A 23,500-nucleotide genomic window follows, 5' to 3' on the forward strand; every position below is an offset into this window, starting at 1 on the left:
CTAACTAACTGACTGGTTAACCCACCATGATGGAGAGAGTAACAGCAACTGGGAAGGTAACTAACTAACTAACTGACTGGTTAACCCACCATGATGGAGAGAATTCACACACCCAAGATGGCAGCCTTCCACTCCAGCATGTCCACCTGTCTCCATCTTTGCCCTTTGACCTTTCTCAGTGGACATGTTTGCGCCTGATGTCCATGTGTACTTTCCTCTGCCCCCCCTGTCCCCCCTCTCACTGCCAAGTAAGACACCTTAGACACACAGAGCATCCTGGAGCATGCACTCTCTCTGGTGTCATAGACGTCAGTGTGTGTGTGTGTGTGTGTGTGTGGTGCCTTGTGACTTTTCTCCCCTGTGCTTCGGCAGTCCCCAACTTAACTCGTGGCTCATGGTTTTTACTGTATGTGATGGACAGCATCAGGCATCATAATCAACAGCAGGAAGAGTTCCCTATATTCCATTGGCCACCCCCCCACCTTTATATTATGTACTTGTTCAATAAGAAATAAATATTTATTTATTGAGACGTGAGCAATTGCTGCACTATTTTCCAGGTTATTAATGCTGTAAAATGGTGGTAATACTATAGGGAGTAATGACCTGTTTCACCAAGCAATACTGTGTGCACTGACATTTAAGGCTTTTAATTTCTGTTTCCTGAGCCTCACCCCCCCTCCTTCCCCCTCTCCCTTTTTCCAGACGCATCCTCCCCCCTCATTGCAGTCCCCAGACCCACCCAACCCTACATACACCCTCTCTCTGTTGGGTTACTCTAGCAGGGCCTGGGCCCAAGCCCTGGTCCAGCCACATGTTTAGTGCTGCCTTTCCTCTGTACTGCCTGGAATTGGTGAACGGTCTGTATTATATTTGGGTGTGTATTGTTGTGCTGTTAAAGATTGGCCATGTCAGAGTTCACAAATTGCCCCGACGACAGCACCACTCTCTCTCTCTCGCTCTTTGCTCTCTCTCTCGCTCTCCCTTGTAGCTCAGAGTAGTGGTGTGATTACTACGAGTGGCGGGGCGATGGAGAGTGCGAGTGTGTGTCCCTGCGTGTGTGCCTGAAAGAGTATATCAAATAAAGGCTGGTGTGTGTGAGTGTGTGTGTGTGTGAGTGCACATTTCCCTTTGAGAAATCTCAGGTTAACAGATAGCTTATGTTGTGATACACATATCAAATCTAACCAAGGTCCTTCTCACACTGCCAGACAGGTTTCAATTCAGGCTGCGCTATATCAGAGACGTATAGGAGACAGACAGACACAGGCTGTGGTATATCAGAGACGTATAGGAGACAGACAGACAGACACAGGCTGTGGTATATCAGGGAAGTGTAGGAGACAGACAGACACAGGCTGTGGTATATCAGAGACGTATAGGAGACAGACAGACAGACACAGGCTGTGGTATATCAGAGACGTATAGGAGACAGACAGACAGACAGACAGACACAGGCTGTGGTATATCAGAGACGTATAGGAGACAGACAGACAGACACAGGCTGTGGTATATCAGAGACGTATAGGAGACAGACAGACAGACACAGGCTGTGGTATATCAGAGACGTATAGGAGACAGACACGTATAGCAGACAGACACGTATAGCAGACAGACAGACAGACACAGGCTGTGGTATGTCAGAGACGTATAGGAGACAGACAGACAGACACAGGCTGTGGTATATCAGAGACGTATAGGAGACAGACACGTATAGCAGACAGACAGACAGACACAGGCTGTGGTATATCAGAGACGTATAGGAGACAGACACGTATAGCAGACAGACAGACAGACAGGCTGTGGTATATCAGGGAAGTGTAGGATACAGACAGGCTGTGGTATATCAGGGCAGTATAGGAGACAGACACAGGATGTGGTATATCAGAGCAGTGTAGGAGAGAGACAGGATGTGGTATATCAGGGCAGTGTAGGAGCCATACATGCTGTGGTATATCAGGGCAGTATAGGAGACAGACAGGCTGTGATATATCAGGGCAGTATAGGAGACAGGCTGTGGTATATCAGGGCAGTGTAGGAGACAGACAGACAGGCTGTGGTATATCAGGGCAGTATAGGAGACAGACAGACAGGATGTGGTATATCAGGGCAGTATAGGAGACAGGCTGAGGCAGCCTGTCATGACTCATGACTCAGTGGGCCTCCCAGTAATGGCCACCTCATTTCAGGGTTTGCAGAGGAAAAGTGGGGGTGGGAGTGTTAGAAAGGGGGGGTTACACAGTTGCACAGCCTAATGCCCTTTCATTTTTATTTTGAAATTCATTAATCGACTTGAGAATGAGGAGGGGGAGGAGCGATGGGGGTTGGAACAGTATTAATTTATGCCTCGGCTAGCTGGGCTCGGCTTTCTGCATTGTTGGTTTCCGTAATTGTCAAACAACCACCCCCTCTCTCCCCCTCTGCAGAGAAAAGCAGGAACATTTAATTATGATGAGAACATTGTTCCTGACCCCACAGGGCTTGTCAGCGTTTGAGGGGCGGGGCCCAATCTAGGACGAGACGACATCACAGTCCCAGGAGCTCTCTTACACAAATAGGGAGAGACACATCCTATAGGCCTCTTTAGGGACATTATTTGACCTCTGAGATGCATCAGATAGGCCTCTTTAGGGACAGTATTTGACATCTGCAGAAATACTTTAGGTCTTCAACTATAGCTATGTCTCTAAGATGAAAATAAGCTTTAAGGTTGTAGGATGAGACGGAAGAGGTTATTTCAGATGAATCATGTAATCTAAAGACAGTGAGACATCTTCAGTCTCTTTACCCATGCAGGAAGTTAAAGGCTCTTCAGGTTTCTAACTTATTTAGCCACAGGGCCTATCCTCCCATCCTTAGACAGGCAGAGAGAGATGTAGGGAGACAAAGGCCTTTCATTGTGGGTCTGAACACTCTGAAGCCAGAAGGGAACTTCAGCTTCACTGGTCTCTGAGAGGAAGCCAATTAGCTAAATGAGTGAGTGAGGAAAAGGAGGAGAGGAGTAAATGGTTTGGCTCCTCTAGCCTGACTCTCTCTCTCTCTCTGGCCGTTCTCCCTTTTCTCGGCTGATTAAACTTGTAATCTTCTCCCAGGGAGGTGATCAGACCTCCACTCCCAGACAGAACACATCACAAAGCTGTCAGTGATTACTAGTCTATTCTAACTGGTTCACTAGTGCTGGAATGTATTATTTGAAGTATATAGGTTTCATGCACTCCAGAGCCATAAGCTGTTAACGCAGCTACCACCAATGTAGCTAGCTTCCACTGATGACAAGTCAGTCACTACAAGACCGGGGTGCTGCTGCACTCACCGGTTCCTCAGGTAGTCCTATTGAGAAGCCCTCTGATTAGCACATGCTGGAGGGCTGATGGGGGGTGGGGAGGGGGCTGATTGGCTCCTCATTATGTAATTGGGCCCCCTGTCCCTTCTCATTGGAGTAAATTGTAAACAGAACCAGGTTGGTGTCTGATCTCCCTCATCAGAGGGTCTCTTGTTAGAACCAGCTGTGCCCTTCCCTCCCTTCCTACCCTGCCATGTTCCTCCACTTCACCTCTTCTTCAATCCCTCCTTTTGTTCTTAACAGCTTCCAAATGTGACCTCGCAAATGAGGCACACACACAATGTCAGGGCTTTGACGTGAACTGTGAAAGAGCCTGCGTCACTCTCTAAAACATAGGCTAAATGGGGCCAATGAGGACTATGTTGGGTGAGGTTTGGGTAGCAGATCCATGTGTTCCCCTCTAGGGTGGGGTTGTGATTGTAATGACTGGCCTTTATTCTGGACCACTGATAGCTAAGGGTCCTGGGGTGGCCACTGGGGGCCACAGGGCCCGTAATTGGGGGGATATCCTGGCCGCAGGGGGACGGATGTGGAGGGGTTCCAGAGGTCACTAGGATCTGTGGTAGAGCTGACAGAATGTTCTGCTCTGTTCCACTGAAAAAGGTTTTGACGAGATGGAATACAGCTACAGACAGAAGTGACTTTTGTAGCAGGTTAGGAGAATTAACATAGCAGGTTAGGAGAACTAGCGTAGCAGGTTAGGAGAACTAACGTAGCAGTTTAGGAGAATTAACATAGCAGGTTAGGAGAATTAACGTAGCAGGTTAGGAGAACTAACGTAGCAGGTTAGGAGAACTAGCGTAGCAGGTTAGGAGAACTAGCGTAGCAGGTTAGGAGAACTAGCGTAGCAGGTTAGGAGAACTAGCGTAGCAGGTTAGGAGAACTAACGTAGCAGGTTAGGAGAACTAACGTAGCAGATTAGGAGAACTAGCGTAGCAGGTTAGGAGAACTAGCGTAGCAGGTTAGGAGAACTAGCGTAGCAGGTTAGGAGAACTAGCGTAGCAGGTTAGGAGAACTAGCGTAGCAGGTTAGGAGAATTAACGTAGCAGGTTAGGAGAATTAACGTAGCAAGTTAGGGGAACTTACTGGCACAGTGGCATTGTCATGCTGGAGGGACATGTCAGGATGAGCCTGCAGGAAGGGTACCACATGAGGGAGGAGGGTGTCTTCCCTGTAACGCACAGCGTTGAGATTGTCTGTAATGACAACAAGCTCAGTCCGATGATGCTGTGACAAACCGCCCCAGACCATGACGGACCCTCCACCTCCAAATCGATCCCGTTCCAGAGTACAGGCCTCGGTGTAACGCTCATTCCTTCAACGATAAACGCGAATCCGACCATCACCTGAGACAAAACCTTGAAGAGCACTTTTTTCCAGTCCTGTCTGGTCCAGCGTCGGTGGGTTTGTGATGTCTGGTGAGGACCTGCCTTAGAACAGGCCTACAAGCCCTCAGTCCAGCCTCTCTCAGCCTATTGCAGACAGTCTGAGCACTGATGGAGGGATTGTGCGTTCCTGGTGTAACTCGGGCAGTTGTTGTTGCCATCCTGTACCTGTCCCGTAAGTGTGATGATCGGATGTACCGATCCTGTGCAGGTGTTGTTACACGTGATCTGCCGCTGCGAGGACGATCAGCTGTCCGTCCTGTCTCCCTGTAGCGCTGTCTTAGGCGTCTCACAGTACGGACATTGCAATTTATTGCCCTGGCCAATTCTGCAGGCCTCGTGCCTCCTTGCAGCATGCCTAAGAGATGTTCACGCAGATGAGCAGGGACCCTGGGCATCTTTCTTTTGGTGTTTTTCAGAGTCAGTAGAAAGGCCTCTTTAGTGTCCTAAGTTTTCTTAAAAGTGACCTTAATTGCCTACCATCTGTAAGTTGTTAGTGTCTTTACGAACGTTCCACAGGTGCATGTTCATTAATTGTTTATGGTTCATTGAACAAGAATGGGAAACAGTGTTTAAACCCTTTACAATGAAGATCGGTGAAGTTATTTGGATTTTTACAAATTATCTTTGAAAGACCTGAGTTTGTGTGTAATGCAGTGCATTAGATGTGTGTGTGGGTGTGTGTGTAGCAGTGCATTAGGTGTGTGCGTGTGTAGCAATGCATTAGGTGTGTGTGTGTGTGTAGCTGTGTGTGTGTGTAGCAATGCATTAGGTGTGTGTGTGTGTGTGTGTGTGTGTAGCAGTGCATTAGGGGTGTATGTAGCAGTGCATTAGGTGTGTGTGTAGCAGTGCATGAGATGTGTGTAGCAGTGCATGAGATGTGTGTGTGTGTGTGTGTAGCAGTGCATTAATGTGTGTGTAACAGTGCAATAGATGTGTGTATGCCACCAACCCTAAAAGTGACCCGCTCTCTCTCTCCCTCCCTATATCCCTCTGTCTTCCAGAACAAGAGGAGAACTTTGAGTTGACCATTGTATCATTGACGGGCCAGACGTGGCACTTTGAGGCCACCTCGTACGAGGAGAGAGACGCCTGGGTCCAGGCTATCGAGAGCCAAATCCTAGCCAGCCTGCAGTCCTGTGAGAGCAGCAAGGCCAAGGTACCGTATTACAATACTGTTACACTACTGTTACACTACTATTACACTACGGTTACAATACTATACTATTACACTACGGTTACAATACTATACTATTACACCACGGTTACAATACTATACTATTACACTACGGTTACACTACTATACTGTTACACTACTATACTGTTACACAACAGTTACAATACTATACTATTACACTACGGTTACACTACTATACTATTACACTACGGTTACAATACTATACTATTACACTACGGTTACAATACTATACTGTTACACTACTATACTGTTACATTACGGTTACAATACTATACTATTACACTACGGTTACACTACTATACTGTTACACTACTATACTGTTACATTACGGTTACAATACTATACTATTACACTACGGTTACAACATTATACTATTACGCTACGGTTACACTACTATACTGTTACACTACTATACTGTTACATTACGGTTACAATACTATACTATTACACTACGGTTACACTACTATACTGTTACACTACTATACTGTTACACCACAGTTACACTACTATACTGTTACACTACTATACTGTTACACTACGGTTACACTACTATACTGTTACACTACTATACTATTACACTACGGTTACAATACTATACTATTACACTACGGTTACAATACTATACTGTTACACTACTATACTGTTACATTACGGTTACAATACTATACTATTACACTACGGTTACACTACTATACTGTTACACTACTATACTATTACACTACGGTTACACTACTATACTGTTACACTACGGTTACACTACTATACTGTTACAATACGGTTACAATACTATACTGTTACACTACTATACTGTTACACTACTATACTGTTACAATACTATACTATTACAATACGGTTACAATACTATACTGTTACACTACGGTTACAATACTACAATATTACAATGCTGTTACAGTACTGTTACACTACTGTTAATGTACTGTTACACAATTACAATACTGGTACAGTACTATTACAATGCTGTTACAGTACTGTTACACTATTACAATACTGGTACAGTACTATTACAATGCTGTTACAGTACTATTAAAGTACTGTTACACTATCACAAGGTTCTAATCTGTCGTTCTGCCCCTGAACAGGCAGTTAACCCACTGTTCCTAGGCCGTCATTGAAAATAAGAATTTGTTCTTAACTGACTTGCCTATTTAAATAAATGTCAAATAAAAAATTTAATAAAAAATTACAATACTATTAAAGTACTGTTACACTATTACAATGCTGTTACAGTATATAACACACTATTACAATACTATACCACACTGTTACACTACTATACCACACTATTACACTACTATACCACACTGTTACACTACTATACCACACTGTTACACTACTATACCACACTGTTACACTACTATACCACACTGTTACACTACTATACCACACTGTTACACTACTATACCACACTGTTACACTACTATACCACACTGTTACACTACTATACTACACTGTTACACTACTATACCACACTGTTACACTACTATACCACACTGTTACACTACTATACCACACTGTTACACTACTATACCACACTGTTACACTACTATACCACACTGTTACACTACTATACCACACTGTTACACTACTATACCACACTGTTACACTACTATACCACACTGTTACACTACTATACCACACTGTTACACTACTATACCACACTGTTACACTACTATACCACACTGTTACACTACTATACCACACTGTTACACTACTATACCACACTGTTACACTACTATACCACACTGTTACACTGCTATACCACACTGTTACAATACTATACCACACTGTTACACTACTATACCACACTGTTACACTACTATACTACACTGTTACACTACTATACCACACTGTTACAGTATATAACACACTATTACAATACTATACCACACTGTTACAATACTATACTACACTGTTACACTACTATACCACACTATCACACTACTATACCACACTGTTACACTACTATACCACACTGTTACACTACTATACCACACTATTAAACTACTATACCCACACTGTTACAATACTATACCACACTGTTACACTACTATACCACACTGTTACAATACTATACCACACTGTTACAATACTATACCACACTGTTACACTACTATACCACACTGTTACACTACTATACCACACTGTTAGACTACTATACCACACTGTTACAATACTATACCACACTGTTACACTACTATACCACACTGTTACAATACTATACCACACTGTTACACTACTATACCACACTGTTACACTACTATACCACACTGTTACACTACTATACCACACTGTTACACTACTATACCACACTGTTACACTACTATACCACACTGTTACACTACTATACCACACTGTTACAATACTATACCACACTGTTACAATACTATACCACACTGTTACAATACTATACCACACTGTTACACTGCTATACTACACTGTTACAATACTATACCACACTGTTACACTACTATACCACACTGTTACACTGCTATACTACACTGTTACAATACTATACCACACTGTTACACTACTATACCACACTGTTACACTACTATACCACACTGTTAGACTACTATACCACACTGTTACAATACTATACCACACTGTTACACTACTATACCACACTGTTACAATACTATACCACACTGTTACACTACTATACCACACTGTTACACTACTATACCACACTGTTACACTACTATACCACACTGTTACACTACTATACCACACTGTTACACTACTATACCACACTGTTACACTACTATACCACACTGTTACAATACTATACCACACTGTTACAATACTATACCACACTGTTACAATACTATACCACACTGTTACACTGCTATACTACACTGTTACAATACTATACCACACTGTTACACTACTATACCACACTGTTACACTGCTATACTACACTGTTACAATACTATACCACACTGTTACAATACTATACCACACTGTTACACTGCTATACTACACTGTTACAATACTATACTACACTGTTACACTACTATACCACACTGTTACACTACTATACCACACTGTTACAATACTATACCACCCTGTTACACTACTATACCACACTGTTACAATAATATACCACCCTGTTACACTGCTATACCACACTGTTACAATACTATACCGCACTATTACAATACTATACCGCACTGTTACAATACTATACCGCACTATTACAATACTATACCGCACTATTACAATACTATACCACACTAGTACAGTACTATTACAATACTGTTAGATTACTGTTATACTACTCTACCAGACTGATACACTACTATACCACTATACCGCACTGTTACACTACTATACCACACTGTTACACTGCTATACCACACTGTTACACTACTATACCACACTGTTAAACTACTATACCACACTGTTACACTACTATACCACACTGTTACACTACTATACCACTATACCACACGGTTACACTACTATACCACACCGTTACACTGCTATACCACACTGTTACACTGCTATACCACACTGTTACACTACTATACCTCTATACCACACTGTACAGTACTATACCACTATACCACACTGTTACACTGCTATACCACACTGTTACACTACTATACCACACTGTTACTATACTATACCACTATACCACACTGTTACAGTACCATACTACTATACCACACTGTTACATTACTATACCACACTCTTACAGTACCATACTACTATACCACACTCTTACATTACTATACCACACTCTTACATTACTATACCACACTCTTACAGTACTATACCACACTCTTACAGTACTATACCACACTGTTACACTACTATACCACACTGTTACACTACTATACCACACTGTTACACTACTATACCACACTGTTACACTACTATACCACACTGTTACACTACTATACCACACTGTTACACTACTATACCACACTGTTACACTACTATACCACACTGTTACACTACTGTACCACACTGTTACACTGCCATACCACACTGTTACACTACTATACCACTATACCACACTGTTACACTACTATACCACACCGTTACACTACTATACCACACTGTTACAGTACTATACCACGATACCACACTGTTACACTACTATACTACACTGTTACACTGCTATACCACCCTGTTACTGTACTATACCACACTGTTACAGTACGATACCACGATACCACCCTGTTACACTGCTATACCACACTGTTACACTACTATACCACACTGTTACACTGCTATACCACACTGGTACACTGCTATACCACACTGGTACAATACTATACCACACTGTTACACTACTATACCACACCGTTACACTACTATACCACACTGTTACACTACTATACCACACTGTTACAATACTATACCACACTGTTACAATACTATACCACACTGTTACAATACTATACCACACTGTTACACTACTATACCACTATACCACACGGTTACACTACTATACCACACCGTTACACTGCTATACCACACTGTTACACTGCTATACCACACTGTTACACTACTATACCTCTATACCACACTGTACAGTACTATACCACTATACCACACTGTTACACTGCTATACCACACTGTTACACTACTATACCACACTGTTACTATACTATACCACTATACCACACTGTTACAGTACCATACTACTATACCACACTGTTACATTACTATACCACACTCTTACAGTACCATACTACTATACCACACTCTTACATTACTATACCACACTCTTACATTACTATACCACACTCTTACAGTACTATACCACACTCTTACAGTACTATACCACACTGTTACACTACTATACCACACTGTTACACTACTATACCACACTGTTACACTACTATACCACACTGTTACACTACTATACCACACTGTTACACTACTATACCACACTGTTACACTACTATACCACACTGTTACACTACTATACCACACTGTTACACTACTGTACCACACTGTTACACTGCCATACCACACTGTTACACTACTATACCACTATACCACACTGTTACACTACTATACCACACCGTTACACTACTATGCCACACTGTTACAGTACTATACCACGATACCACACTGTTACACTACTATACTACACTGTTACACTGCTATACCACCCTGTTACTGTACTATACCACACTGTTACAGTACGATACCACGATACCACCCTGTTACACTGCTATACCACACTGTTACACTACTATACCACACTGTTACACTGCTATACCACACTGGTACACTGCTATACCACACTGGTACAATACTATACCACACTGTTACACTACTATACCACACCGTTACACTACTATACCACACCGGTACACTGCTATACCACACTGGTACACTGCTATACCACACTGTTACACTGCTATACCACACTGTTACACTACTATACCACACCGTTACACTACTATACCACACTGGTACACTGCTATACCACACTGGTACACTGCTATACCACACTGGTACACTGCTATACCACACTGGTACACTGCTATACCACACTGTTACAATACTATACCACACCGTTACACTACTATACCACACTGTTACACTACTATACCACACCGTTACACTACTATACCACACTGTTACACTGCTATACCACACGGTTACACTGCTATACCACACGGTTACACGGCTATACCACACTGTTACACTACTATACCACACTGTTACACTACTATACCACACTGTTACACTACTATACCACACTGTTACGACTACTACAATACTGTACTACATTATTACAATACTATACCAGACTATAACAGTTTCTATCTCAAGGCCATCAGACTGCTAAACAGCCATCCCCAGCACATCAGAGGCGGCTGCCTATAGACATAGATTAGGAATCACTGGCCACTTTTAGAAATGGATCACTTGCCACTTTAATAATGTTTCCGTATCTAGCATTTACTCATCTCATATGTATAAACTGTACTCTATGCTATTCTACGGTATCTTAGTCACTTTAATAATGTTTCCGTATCTTGCGTTACTCATCTCATATGTATAACTGCACTCAACACTATTCTACGGTATTTTAGTCACTTTAATTGTTTATAAATATTGTACTCTATACTATACCATTGTATCTTAGTCCAATGCTGCTCTGACATATATCTATATATATTCTTAATCCATTCCTTACTTAGATTAACGTGTGTTTTGGGTATATGTTGTGAAACTGTTAGATATTACGTGTTAGATATTACTGCACTGTTGGAGCTAGAAGCACAAGCATTTCTCTACACTCTATAACATCTGCTAAACACGTGTATGTGACCAATAAAATGTGACTATACATTCATGCAACTCAATAGGAACTTAATAGGAACGGTTGGGATTAGTGTTGTATACACACTCTCCTATAGGCCTATTCACACACACACTCTCCTATAGGCCTATTCACACACACACTCTCCTATAGGCCTATTCTCTCACACACTCTCCTATAGGCCTATTCACACACACTCTCTCCTATAGGCCTATTCACACACACTCTCTCCTATAGGCCTATTCACACACACACTCTCCTATATACCTATTCACACACACACTCTCCTATAGGCCTATTCACACACACACTCTCCTATAGGCCTATTCACACACACACTCTCCTATAGGCCTATTCACACACACACTCTCCTATAGGCCTATTCTCACACACACTCTCCTATAGGCCTATTCTCACACACTTTTTTTTCACCTTTACTTAACCAGGTAGGCTAGTTGAGAACAAGTTCTCATTTACAACTGCGTCCTGGCCAAGATAAAGCATAGCAGTGTGAGCAGACAACACAGAGTTACACATGGAGTAAACAATTAACAAGTCAATAACACAGTAGAAAAAAAAGGGGGAGTCTATATACAATGTGTGCAAAAGGCATGAGGAGGTAGGCGAATAATTACAATTTTGCAGATTAACACTGGAGTGATAAATGATCAGATGGTCATGTACAGGTAGAGATATTGGTGTGCAAAAGAGCAGAAAAGTAAATAAATAAAAACAGTATGGGGATGAGGTAGGTGAAAATGGGTGGGCTATTTACCAATAGACTATGTACAGCTGCAGCGATCGGTTAGCTACTCAGATAGCTGATGTTTGAAGTTGGTGAGGGAGATAAAAGTCTCCAACTTCAGCGATTTTTGCAATTCGTTCCAGTCACAGGCAGCAGAGTACTGGAACGAAAGGCGGCCAAATGAGGTGTTTGCTTTAGGGATGATCAGTGAGATACACCTGCTGGAGCGCACGCTCTCCTATAGGCCTATTCTCACACACACTCTCCTATATACCTATTCACACACACACTCTCCTATAGGCCTATTCACACACACTCTCTCCTATAGGCCTATTCACACACACTCTCCTATAGGCCTATTCACACACACACACACACACACACACACACACTCTCCGATTGGCCTATACAGACACACACTCTCCTATAGGCCTATTCACACACACACACACACACTCTCCTATAGGCCTATTCACACACTCTCCTATAGGCCTATTCACACACACACACACACTCTCCTATAGGCCTATTCACACACACACACACACACACACTCTCCTATAGGCCTATTCACTCACACACACACACACACACACACACACACACACACACACACACACACACATACACACACACACACACACACTCTCCTATAGGCCTATTCACTCACACACACACACACACACACACACACACACACACACACACACACACACACACACACACACACACTCTCCTATAGGCCTATTCACACACACACACACACACACACACACACACACACACACACACACACACACACACTCTCCTATATACCTATTCACACACACACTCTCCTATAGGCCTATTCACACACTCTCCTATAGGCCTATCAACACACACACACATACACACTCTCCTATAGGCCTATTCACACACACACTTGCTCAACCCCCAAACACGTTCAAATAATTACAAATGGCAATTACTGTAAGTGTAATATAGGCGTAGCGGTGCCATTTCCCTCCCACAGCGTAGTGGACCAGCCTAGCCTCATCTGAGCCAGCCAGCCCTCTGCTCTGTTGACGCCCCAGGCCTCGGAGGAACATTTGCACTGTAGAATACCTTCTGTTGTCTCCACTTCTGTTTGTTGTGTTTTTGTTCTCTCTCACACACACACATTCTCTTGCTTATGTTTGGTGGAAACCAATCTAAATGAGTTGCGTGATGAACCTGGTGTGTGTGTCTAGGTTAGTGACTGTGTCTGCTGTTTATTGCCATCCATAACAATGGGGTTGGATTGTTTCCTACAGTCACGTCTGACCAGCCAGTCTGAGGCCATGGCCTTACAGAATGTGAGGAGCCTAAGAGGGAACTCTCGCTGTGTGGACTGTGAGGCCCAGAGTGAGTTACAACTATCTATTTTGCCTCTGATAGCTAACAACAGTGTACCTCCCGCCAGATCCTTCAGTTATACCTGTTCTGTCTCCTTCACTTCCCGCCTGATCCTTCAGTTATACCTGTTCTGTCTCCTTCACTTCCCGCCTGATCCTTCAGTTATACCTGTTCTGGCTCCTTCACCTCCCGCCTGATCCTTCAGTAATACCTGTTCTGTCTCCTTCACCTCCCGTCTGATCCTTCAGTAATACATGTTCTGTCTCCTTCACCTCCCGTCTGATCCTTCAGTAATACCTGTTCTGTCTCCTTCACCTCCCGCCTGATCCTTCAGTCATACCTGTTCTGTCTCCTTCACCTCCCGCCTGATCCTTCAGTAATACCTGTTCTGTCTCCTTCACCTCCCGTCTGATCCTTCAGTAATACCTGTTCTGTCTGCTTCACCTCCCGTCTGATCCTTCAGTAATACCTGTTCTGTCTCCTTCACCTCCTGCCTGATCCTTCAGTCATACCTGTTCTGTCTCCTTCACCTCCCGTCTGATCCTTCAGTAATACCTGTTCTGTCTCCTTCACCTCCCGTCTGATCCTTCAGTAATACCTGTTCTGTCTGCTTCACCTCCCGTCTGATCCTTCAGTAATACCTGTTCTGTCTCCTTCACCTCCTGCCTGATCCTTCAGTCATACCTGTTCTGTCTCCTTCACCTCCCGTCTGATCCTTCAGTAATACCTGTTCTGTCTCCTTCACCTCCCGTCTGATCCTTCAGTAATACCTGTTCTCTCCTTCACCTCCCGTCTGATCCTTCAGTAATACCTGTTCTGTCTCCTTCACCTCCCGTCTGATCCTTCAGTAATACCTGTTCTGTCTCCTTCACCTCCCGTCTGATCCTTCAGTAAAATCTGTTCTGCCTGATCCTTCACCTCCCATCTGATCCTTCAGTCATACCTGTTCTGCCTGATCCTTCACCTCCCGTCTGATCCTTCAGTCATACCTGTTCTGTCTCCTTCACCTCCCGTCTGATCCTTCAGTAATACCTGTTCTGTCTCCTTCACCTCCCGTCTGATCCTTCAGTCATACCTGTTCTGCCTGATCCTTCACCTCCCATCTGATCCTACAGTCATACCTGTTCTGCCTGATCCTTCACCTCCCGTCTGATCCTTCAGTCATACCTGTTCTGTCTCCTTCACCTCCCGTCTGATCCTTCAGTAATACCTGTTCTGCCTGATCCTTCACCTTCCGTCTGATCCTTCAGTCATACCTGTTCTGTCTCCTTCACCTCCCGTCTGATCCTTCAGTAATACCTGTTCTGCCTGATCCTTCACCTTCCGTCTGATCCTTCAGTCATACCTGTTCTGTCTCCTTCACCTCCCGTCTGATCCTTCAGTCATACCTGTTCTGTCTCCTTCACCTCCCGTCTGATCCTTCAGTAAAACCTGTTCTGCCTGATCCTTCACCTTCCGTCTGATCCTTCAGTCATACCTGTTCTGCCTGATCCTTCACCTCCCGTCTGATCCTTCAGTAATACCTGTTCTGCCTGATTCTTCACCTCCCGTCTGATCCTTCAGTAATACTTGTTCTGTCTCCTTCACCTCCTGTCTGATCCTTCAGTAATACCTGTTCTGTCTCCTTCACCTCCTGTCTGATCCTTCAGTAATACCTGTTCTGTCTCCTTCACCTCCTGTCTGATCCTTCAGTAATACCTGTTCTGTCTGCTTCACCTCCTGTCTGATCCTTCAGTAATATGGTATTGATTGATTGATTGATTTTATTATCCAGTTAAAATAAACAATAATACGTTTTATGATTGTATCCATTTTTCTTTTGAATCATTTTACAAATATGTCTTATGGATTCAAATGAAGTATCTAAAATGTGTGTCGTCTCTTTTTCCCAGACCCCGACTGGGCCAGTCTCAACCTGGGAGCGTTGATCTGTATCGAGTGTTCAGGGATCCACAGGAACCTGGGGACCCACCTATCTCGTGTTCGGTCCCTGGACCTGGATGAGTGGCCCCTGGAGCTCCTCAAGGTCATGACCTCTATAGGCAACGAGCTGGCCAATGACGTGTGGGAGGGCAACGCACAGGGACACCTCAAACCAGCACCCGATGCCACCAGGTAGGGGGAGTACTCCAGTCTCTTTGTCTCTGTCTGTTTCCTCTCCTTTCTGCTCTCTGCTCGTTCTCTCTCTGCTCGCTCGCTCTCTCTGTTCACTCTCTCTCTCTGCTCTCTTTCTCTGCTCGCTCTCTCTCTCTGTTCACTCTCTCTCTGTTCACTCTCTCTCTGCTCGCTCTCTCTCTCTGTTCACTCTCTCTCTCTGCTCTCTCTCTCTGCTCGCTCTCTCTCTCTGCTCGCTCTCCTCTCTCTGTTCACTCTCTCTCTCTGCTCGCTCTCTCTCTGTTCACTCTCTCTCTCTGCTCGCTCTCTCTCTCTGTTCGCTCTCTCTCTGCTCTCTCTCTTTCTCTGGCCTCTCTCTTTCTTTCCAGAGATTCTTCCTGAAAATCATTACTTACTACATTTAGATTCTTAACTTGTAGTTTCGAATTCCCACTCCCACTGCGCTGGTAAAATAATATTCTGGATTTGTTGAGCTCTAACCTGTTTTGCATTATTTAGGCGGCAGGTAGCCTAGTGGTTAGAGCGTTGGGCCAGTAACCAGCAGGTAGCCTAGTGGTTAGAGCGTTGGGCCAGTAACCAGCAGGTAGCCTAGTGGTTAGAGCGTTGGACTAGTAACCAGCAGGTAGCCTAGTGGTTAGAGCGTTGGACTAGTAACCAGCAGGTAGCCTAGTGGTTAGAGCGTTGGACTAGTAACCAGCAGGTAGCCTAGTGGTTAGAGCGTTGGCCTAGTAACCAGCAGGTAGCCTAGTGGTTAGAGCGTTGGACTAGTAACCAGCAGGTAGCCTAGTGGTTAGAGCGGTGGGCCAGTAACCAGCAGGTAGCCTAGTGGTTAGAGCGTTGGACTAGTAACCAGCAGGTAGCCTAGTGGTTAGAGCGTTGGGCCAGTAACCAGCAGGTAGCCTAGTGGTTAGAGCGTTGGACTAGTAACCAGCAGGTAGCCTAGTGGTTAGAGCGTTGGACTAGTAACCAGCAGGTAGCCTAGTGGTTAGAGCGTTGGACTAGTAACCAGCAGGTAGCCTAGTGGTTAGAGCGTTGGGCCAGTAACCAGCAGGTAGCCTAGTGGTTAGAGCGTTGGACTAGTAACCAGCAGGTAGCCTAGTGGTTAGAGCGTTGGACTAGTAACCAGCAGGTAGCCTAGTGGTTAGAGCGTTGGACCAGTAACCAGCAGGTAGCCTAGTGGTTAGAGCGTTGGACTAGTAACCAGCAGGTAGCCTAGTGGTTAGAGCGTTGGACTAGTAACCAGCAGGTAGCCTAGTGGTTAGAGCGTTGGACCAGTAACCAGCAGGTAGCCTAGTGGTTAGAGCGTTGGACCAGTAACCAGCAGGTAGCCTAGTGGTTAGAGCGTTCGACTAGTAACCAGCAGGTAGCCTAGTGGTTAGAGCGTTGGACCAGTAACCAGCAGGTAGCCTAGTGGTTAGAGCGTTGGGCCAGTAACCAGCAGGTAGCCTAGTGGTTAGAGCGTTGGACTAGTAACCAGCAGGTAGCCTAGTGGTTAGAGCGTTGGCCTAGTAACCAGCAGGTAGCCTAGTGGTTAGAGCGTTGGGCCAGTAACCAGCAGGTAGCCTAGTGGTTAGAGCGTTGGACTAGTAACCAGCAGGTAGCCTAGTGGTTAGAGCGTTGGGCCAGTAACCAGCAGGTAGCCTAGTGGTTAGAGCGTTGGCCTAGTAACCAGCAGGTAGCCTAGTGGTTAGAGCGTTGGGCCAGTAACCAGCAGGTAGCCTAGTGGTTAGAGCGTTGGACTAGTAACCAGCAGGTAGCCTAGTGGTTAGAGCGTTGGGCCAGTAACCAGCAGGTAGCCTAGTGGTTAGAGCGTTGGACTAGTAACCAGCAGGTAGCCTAGTGGTTAGAGCGTTGGGCCAGTAACCAGCAGGTAGCCTAGTGGTTAGAGCGTTGGCCTAGTAACCAGCAGGTAGCCTAGTGGTTAGAGCGTTGGCCTAGTAACCAGCAGGTAGCCTAGTGGTTAGAGCGTTGGGCCAGTAACCAGCAGGTAACCTAGTGGTTAGAGCGTTGGGCCAGTAACCAGCAGGTAGCCTAGTGGTTAGAGCGTTGGGCCAGTAACCAGCAGGTAGCCTAGTGGTTAGAGCGTTGGACTAGTAACCAGCAGGTAGCCTAGTGGTTAGAGCGTTGGGCCAGTAACCAGCAGGTAGCCTAGTGGTTAGAGCGTTGGACTAGTAACCAGCAGGTAGCCTAGTGGTTAGAGCGTTGGACTAGTAACCAGCAGGTAGCCTAGTGGTTAGAGCGTTGGACTAGTAACCAGCAGGTAGCCTAGTGGTTAGAGCGTTGGACTAGTAACCAGCAGGTAGCCTAGTGGTTAGAGCGTTGGACTAGTAACCAGCAGGTAGCCTAGTGGTTAGAGCGTTGGACTAGTAACCAGCAGGTAGCCTAGTGGTTAGAGCGTTGGACTAGTAACCAGCAGGTAGCCTAGTGGTTAGAGCGTTGGACTAGTAACCAGCAGGTAGCCTAGTGGTTAGAGCGTTGGGCCAGTAACCAGCAGGTAGTCTAGTGGTTAGAGCGTTGGGCCAGTAACCAGCAGGTAGCCTAGTGGTTAGAGCGTTGGACTAGTAACTAGCAGGTAGCCTAGTGGTTAGAGCGTTGGGCCAGTAACCAGCAGGTAGCCTAGTGGTTAGAGCGTTGGGCCGGTAACCAGCAGGTAGCCTAGTGGTTAGACCGTTGGACTAGTAACCAGCAGGTAGCCTAGTGGTTAGAGCGTTGGGCCAGTAACCAGCAGGTAGCCTAGTGGTTAGAGCGTTGGACTAGTAACCAGCAGGTAGCCTAGTGGTTAGAGCGTTGGACTAGTAACCAGCAGGTAGCCTAGTGGTTAGAGCGTTGGACTAGTAACCAGCAGGTAGCCTAGTGGTTAGAGCGTTGGACTAGTAACCAGCAGGTAGCCTAGTGGTTAGAGCGTTGGACTAGTAACCAGCAGGTAGCCTAGTGGTTAGAGCGTTGGGCCAGTAACCAGCAGGTAGCCTAGTGGTTAGAGCGTTGGACTAGTAACCAGCAGGTAGCCTAGTGGTTAGAGCGTTGGACTAGTAACCAGCAGGTAGCCTAGTGGTTAGAGCGTTGGACTAGTAACCAGCAGGTAGCCTAGTGGTTAGAGCGTTGGACTAGTAACCAGCAGGTAGCCTAGTGGTTAGAGCGTTGGACTAGTAACCAGCAGGTAGCCTAGTGGTTAGAGTGTTGGACTAGTAACCAGCAGGTAGCCTAGTGGTTAGAGCGTTGGACTAGTAACCAGCAGGTAGCCTAGTGGTTAGAGCGTTGGACTAGTAACCAGCAGGTAGCCTAGTGGTTAGAGCGTTGGACTAGTAACCAGCAGGTAGCCTAGTGGTTAGAGCGTTGGACTAGTAACCAGCAGGTAGCCTGGTGGTTAGAGCGTTGGGCCAGTAACCAGCAGGTAGCCTAGTGGTTAGAGCGTTGGACTAGTAACCAGCAGGTAGCCTAGTGGTTAGAGCGTTGGACTAGTAACCAGCAGGTAGCCTAGTGGTTAGAGCGTTGGCCTAGTAACCAGCAGGTAGCCTAGTGGTTAGAGCATTGGGCCAGTAACCAGCAGGTAGCCTAGTGGTTAGAGCGTTGGACTAGTAACCAGCAGGTAGCCTAGTGGTTAGAGCGTTGGGCCAGTAACCAGCAGGTAGCCTAGTGGTTAGAGCGTTGGACTAGTAACCAGCAGGTAGCCTAGTGGTTAGAGCGTTGGGCCAGTAACCAGCAGGTAGCCTAGTGGTTAGAGCGTTGGACTAGTAACCAGCAGGTAGCCTAGTGGTTAGAGCGTTGGGCCAGTAACCAGCAGGTAGCCTAGTGGTTAGAGTGTTGGACTAGTAACCAGCAGGTAGCCTAGTGGTTAGAGCGTTGGACTAGTAACCAGCAGGTAGCCTAGTGGTTAGAGCGTTGGACTAGTAACCAGCAGGTAGCCTAGTGGTTAGAGCGTTGGACTAGTAACCAGCAGGTAGCCTAGTGGTTAGAGCGTTGGACTAGTAACCAGCAGGTAGCCTAGTGGTTAGAGCGTTGGACTAGTAACCAGCAGGTAGCCTAGTGGTTAGAGCGTTGGACTAGTAACCAGCAGGTAGCCTAGTGGTTAGAGCGTTGGGCCAGTAACCAGCAGGTAGCCTAGTGGTTAGAGCGTTGGGCCAGTAACCAGCAGGTAGCCTAGTGGTTAGAGCGTTGGACTAGTAACCAGCAGGTAGCCTAGTGGTTAGAGCGTTGGGCCAGTAACCAGCAGGTAGCCTAGTGGTTAGAGCGTTGGGCCAGTAACCAGCAGGTAGCCTAGTGGTTAGAGCGTTGGACTAGTAACCAGCAGGTAGCCTAGTGGTTAGAGCGTTGGGCCAGTAACCAGCAGGTAGCCTAGTGGTTAGAGCGTTGGACTAGTAACCAGCAGGTAGCCTAGTGGTTAGAGCGTTGGACTAGTAACCAGCAGGTAGCCTAGTGGTTAGAGCGTTGGACTAGTAACCAGCAGGTAGCCTAGTGGTTAGAGCGTTGGACTAGTAACCAGCAGGTAGCCTAGTGGTTAGAGCGTTGGGCCAGTAACCAGCAGGTAGCCTAGTGGTTAGAGCGTTGGACTAGTAACCAGCAGGTAGCCTAGTGGTTAGAGCGTTGGACTAGTAACCAGCAGGTAGCCTAGTGGTTAGAGCGTTGGACTAGTAACCAGCAGGTAGCCTAGTGGTTAGAGCGTTGGACTAGTAACCAGCAGGTAGCCTAGTGGTTAGAGCGTTGGACTAGTAACCAGCAGGTAGCCTAGTGGTTAGAGCGTTGGACTAGTAACCAGCAGGTAGCCTAGTGGTTAGAGCGTTGGACTAGTAACCAGCAGGTAGCCTAGTGGTTAGAGCGTTGGACTAGTAACCAGCAGGTAGCCTAGTGGTTAGAGCGTTGGACTAGTAACCAGCAGGTAGCCTAGTGGTTAGAGCGTTGGACTAGTAACCAGCAGGTAGCCTAGTGGTTAGAGCGTTGGGCCAGTAACCAGCAGGTAGCCTAGTGGTTAGAGCGTTGGACTAGTAACCAGCAGGTAGCCTAGTGGTTAGAGCGTTGGGCCAGTATCCAGCAGGTAGCCTAGTGGTTAGAGCGTTGGACTAGTAACCAGCAGGTAGCCTAGTGGTTAGAGCGTTGGACTAGTAACCAGCAGGTAGCCTAGTGGTTAGAGCGTTGGACTAGTAACCAGCAGGTAGCCTAGTGGTTAGAGCGTTGGACTAGTAACCAGCAGGTAGCCTAGTGGTTAGAGCGTTGGGCCAGTAACCAGCAGGTAGCCTAGTGGTTAGAGCGTTGGGCCAGTAACCAGCAGGTAGCCTAGTGGTTAGAGCGTTGGGCCAGTAACCAGCAGGTAGCCTAGTGGTTAGAGCGTTGGACTAGTAACCAGCAGGTAGCCTAGTGGTTAGAGCGTTGGGCCAGTAACCAGCAGGTAGCCTAGTGGTTAGAGCGTTGGACTAGTAACCAGCAGGTAGCCTAGTGGTTAGAGCGTTGGACTAGTAACCAGCAGGTAGCCTAGTGGTTAGAGCGTTGGACTAGTAACCAGCAGGTAGCCTAGTGGTTAGAGCGTTGGACTAGTAACCAGCAGGTAGCCTAGTGGTTAGAGCGTTGGACTAGTAACCAGCAGGTAGCCTAGTGGTTAGAGCGTTGGACTAGTAACCAGCAGGTAGCCTAGTGGTTAGAGCGTTGGACTAGTAACCAGCAGGTAGCCTAGTGGTTAGAGAGTTGGACTAGTAACCAGCAGGTAGCCTAGTGGTTAGAGCGTTGGACTAGTAACCAGGTAGCCTAGTGTTAGCGTGGCTAGTAACCAGCAGGTAGCCTAGTGGTTAGAGCGTTGGACTAGTAACCAGCAGGTAGCCTAGTGGTTAGAGCGTTGGACTAGTAACCAGCAGGTAGCCTAGTGGTTAGAGCGTTGGGCCAGTAACCAGCAGGTAGCCTAGTGGTTAGAGCGTTGGACTAGTAACCAGCAGGTAGCCTAGTGGTTAGAGCGTTGGGCCAGTAACCAGCAGGTAGCCTAGTGGTTAGAGCGTTGGACTAGTAACCAGCAGGTAGCCTAGTGGTTAGAGCGTTGGACTAGTAACCAGCAGGTAGCCTAGTAATTAGAGCGTTGTACTAGTAACCAGCAGGTAGCCTAGTGGTTAGAGCGTTGGGCCAGTAACCAGCAGGTAGCCTAGTGGTTAGAGCGTTGGGCCAGTAACCAGCAGGTAGCCTAGTGGTTAGAGCGTTGGGCCAGTAACCAGCAGGTAGCCTAGTGGTTAGAGCGTTGGGCCAGTAACCAGCAGGTAGCCTAGTGGTTAGAGCGTTGGGCCAGTAACCAGCAGGTAGCCTAGTGGTTAGAGCGTTGGACTAGTAACCAGCAGGTAGCCTAGTGGTTAGAGCGTTGGACTAGTAACCAGCAGGTAGCCTAGTGGTTAGAGCGTTGGGCCAGTAACCAGCAGGTAGCCTAGTGGTTAGAGTGTTGGACTAGTAACCAGCAGGTAGCCTAGTGGTTAGAGCGTTGGACTAGTAACCAGCAGGTAGCCTAGTGGTTAGAGCGTTGGGCCAGTAACCAGCAGGTAGCCTAGTGGTTAGAGCGTTGGACTAGTAACCAGCAGGTAGCCTAGTGGTTAGAGCGTTGGGCCAGTAACCAGCAGGTAGCCTAGTGGTTAGAGCGTTGGGCCATTAAGCGAAAGGTTGCTGGATCGAATCCCCGAGCTGACAAGGTAAAAATCTGTCGCTCTGCCCCTGAACAAGGCAGTTAACCCACTGTTCCCCGGTAGGCTGTCATTGTAAATAATAATTAGTTCCTAACTGACCTGCCTAGATAAAGGTATAACATATATAAAACATTGGGTTGTTTGAAACGCATCTCCAAACTGGAGTAAACAGCCATCTGTTTGTTCAGGACTGCAATACTGAGGAATATGGATGGGGACAGTTGTAGTGATGGAAACTGGGGACAGTAGTAGTGATGGAAACTGGGGACAGTAGTAGTGATGGAAACTGGGGACAGTAGTAGTGATGGAAACTGGGGACAGTAGTAGTGAGGGACAGTAGTAGTGATGGAAACTGGGGACAGTAGTAGTGATGGAAACTGGGG

At 46.1% G+C, this 23,500-nt stretch overlaps 1 protein-coding gene across 6 annotated transcripts in view; it reads left to right on the plus strand.

Annotated features, from left to right (window-relative positions):
- Positions 1-23,500, plus strand: part of agap1 (ArfGAP with GTPase domain, ankyrin repeat and PH domain 1) — a 193,011-nt gene that overhangs the window by 140,353 nt on the left and 29,158 nt on the right. For all 6 annotated transcript variants that reach the window (XM_031813531.1, XM_031813525.1, XM_031813527.1 and 3 more), the window contains 3 exons: positions 5,733-5,887; positions 14,277-14,367; positions 16,251-16,473. In XM_031813531.1, coding sequence (XP_031669391.1) covers positions 5,733-5,887; positions 14,277-14,367; positions 16,251-16,473 — 469 coding nt within the window. The remainder of the gene's footprint in view (positions 1-5,732; positions 5,888-14,276; positions 14,368-16,250; positions 16,474-23,500) is intronic.

The sequence above is a fragment of the Oncorhynchus kisutch genome, unplaced genomic scaffold, assembly GCF_002021735.2.
Source record: "Oncorhynchus kisutch isolate 150728-3 unplaced genomic scaffold, Okis_V2 Okis05a-Okis16b_hom, whole genome shotgun sequence".
Lineage (NCBI taxonomy): Eukaryota > Metazoa > Chordata > Actinopteri > Salmoniformes > Salmonidae > Oncorhynchus > Oncorhynchus kisutch.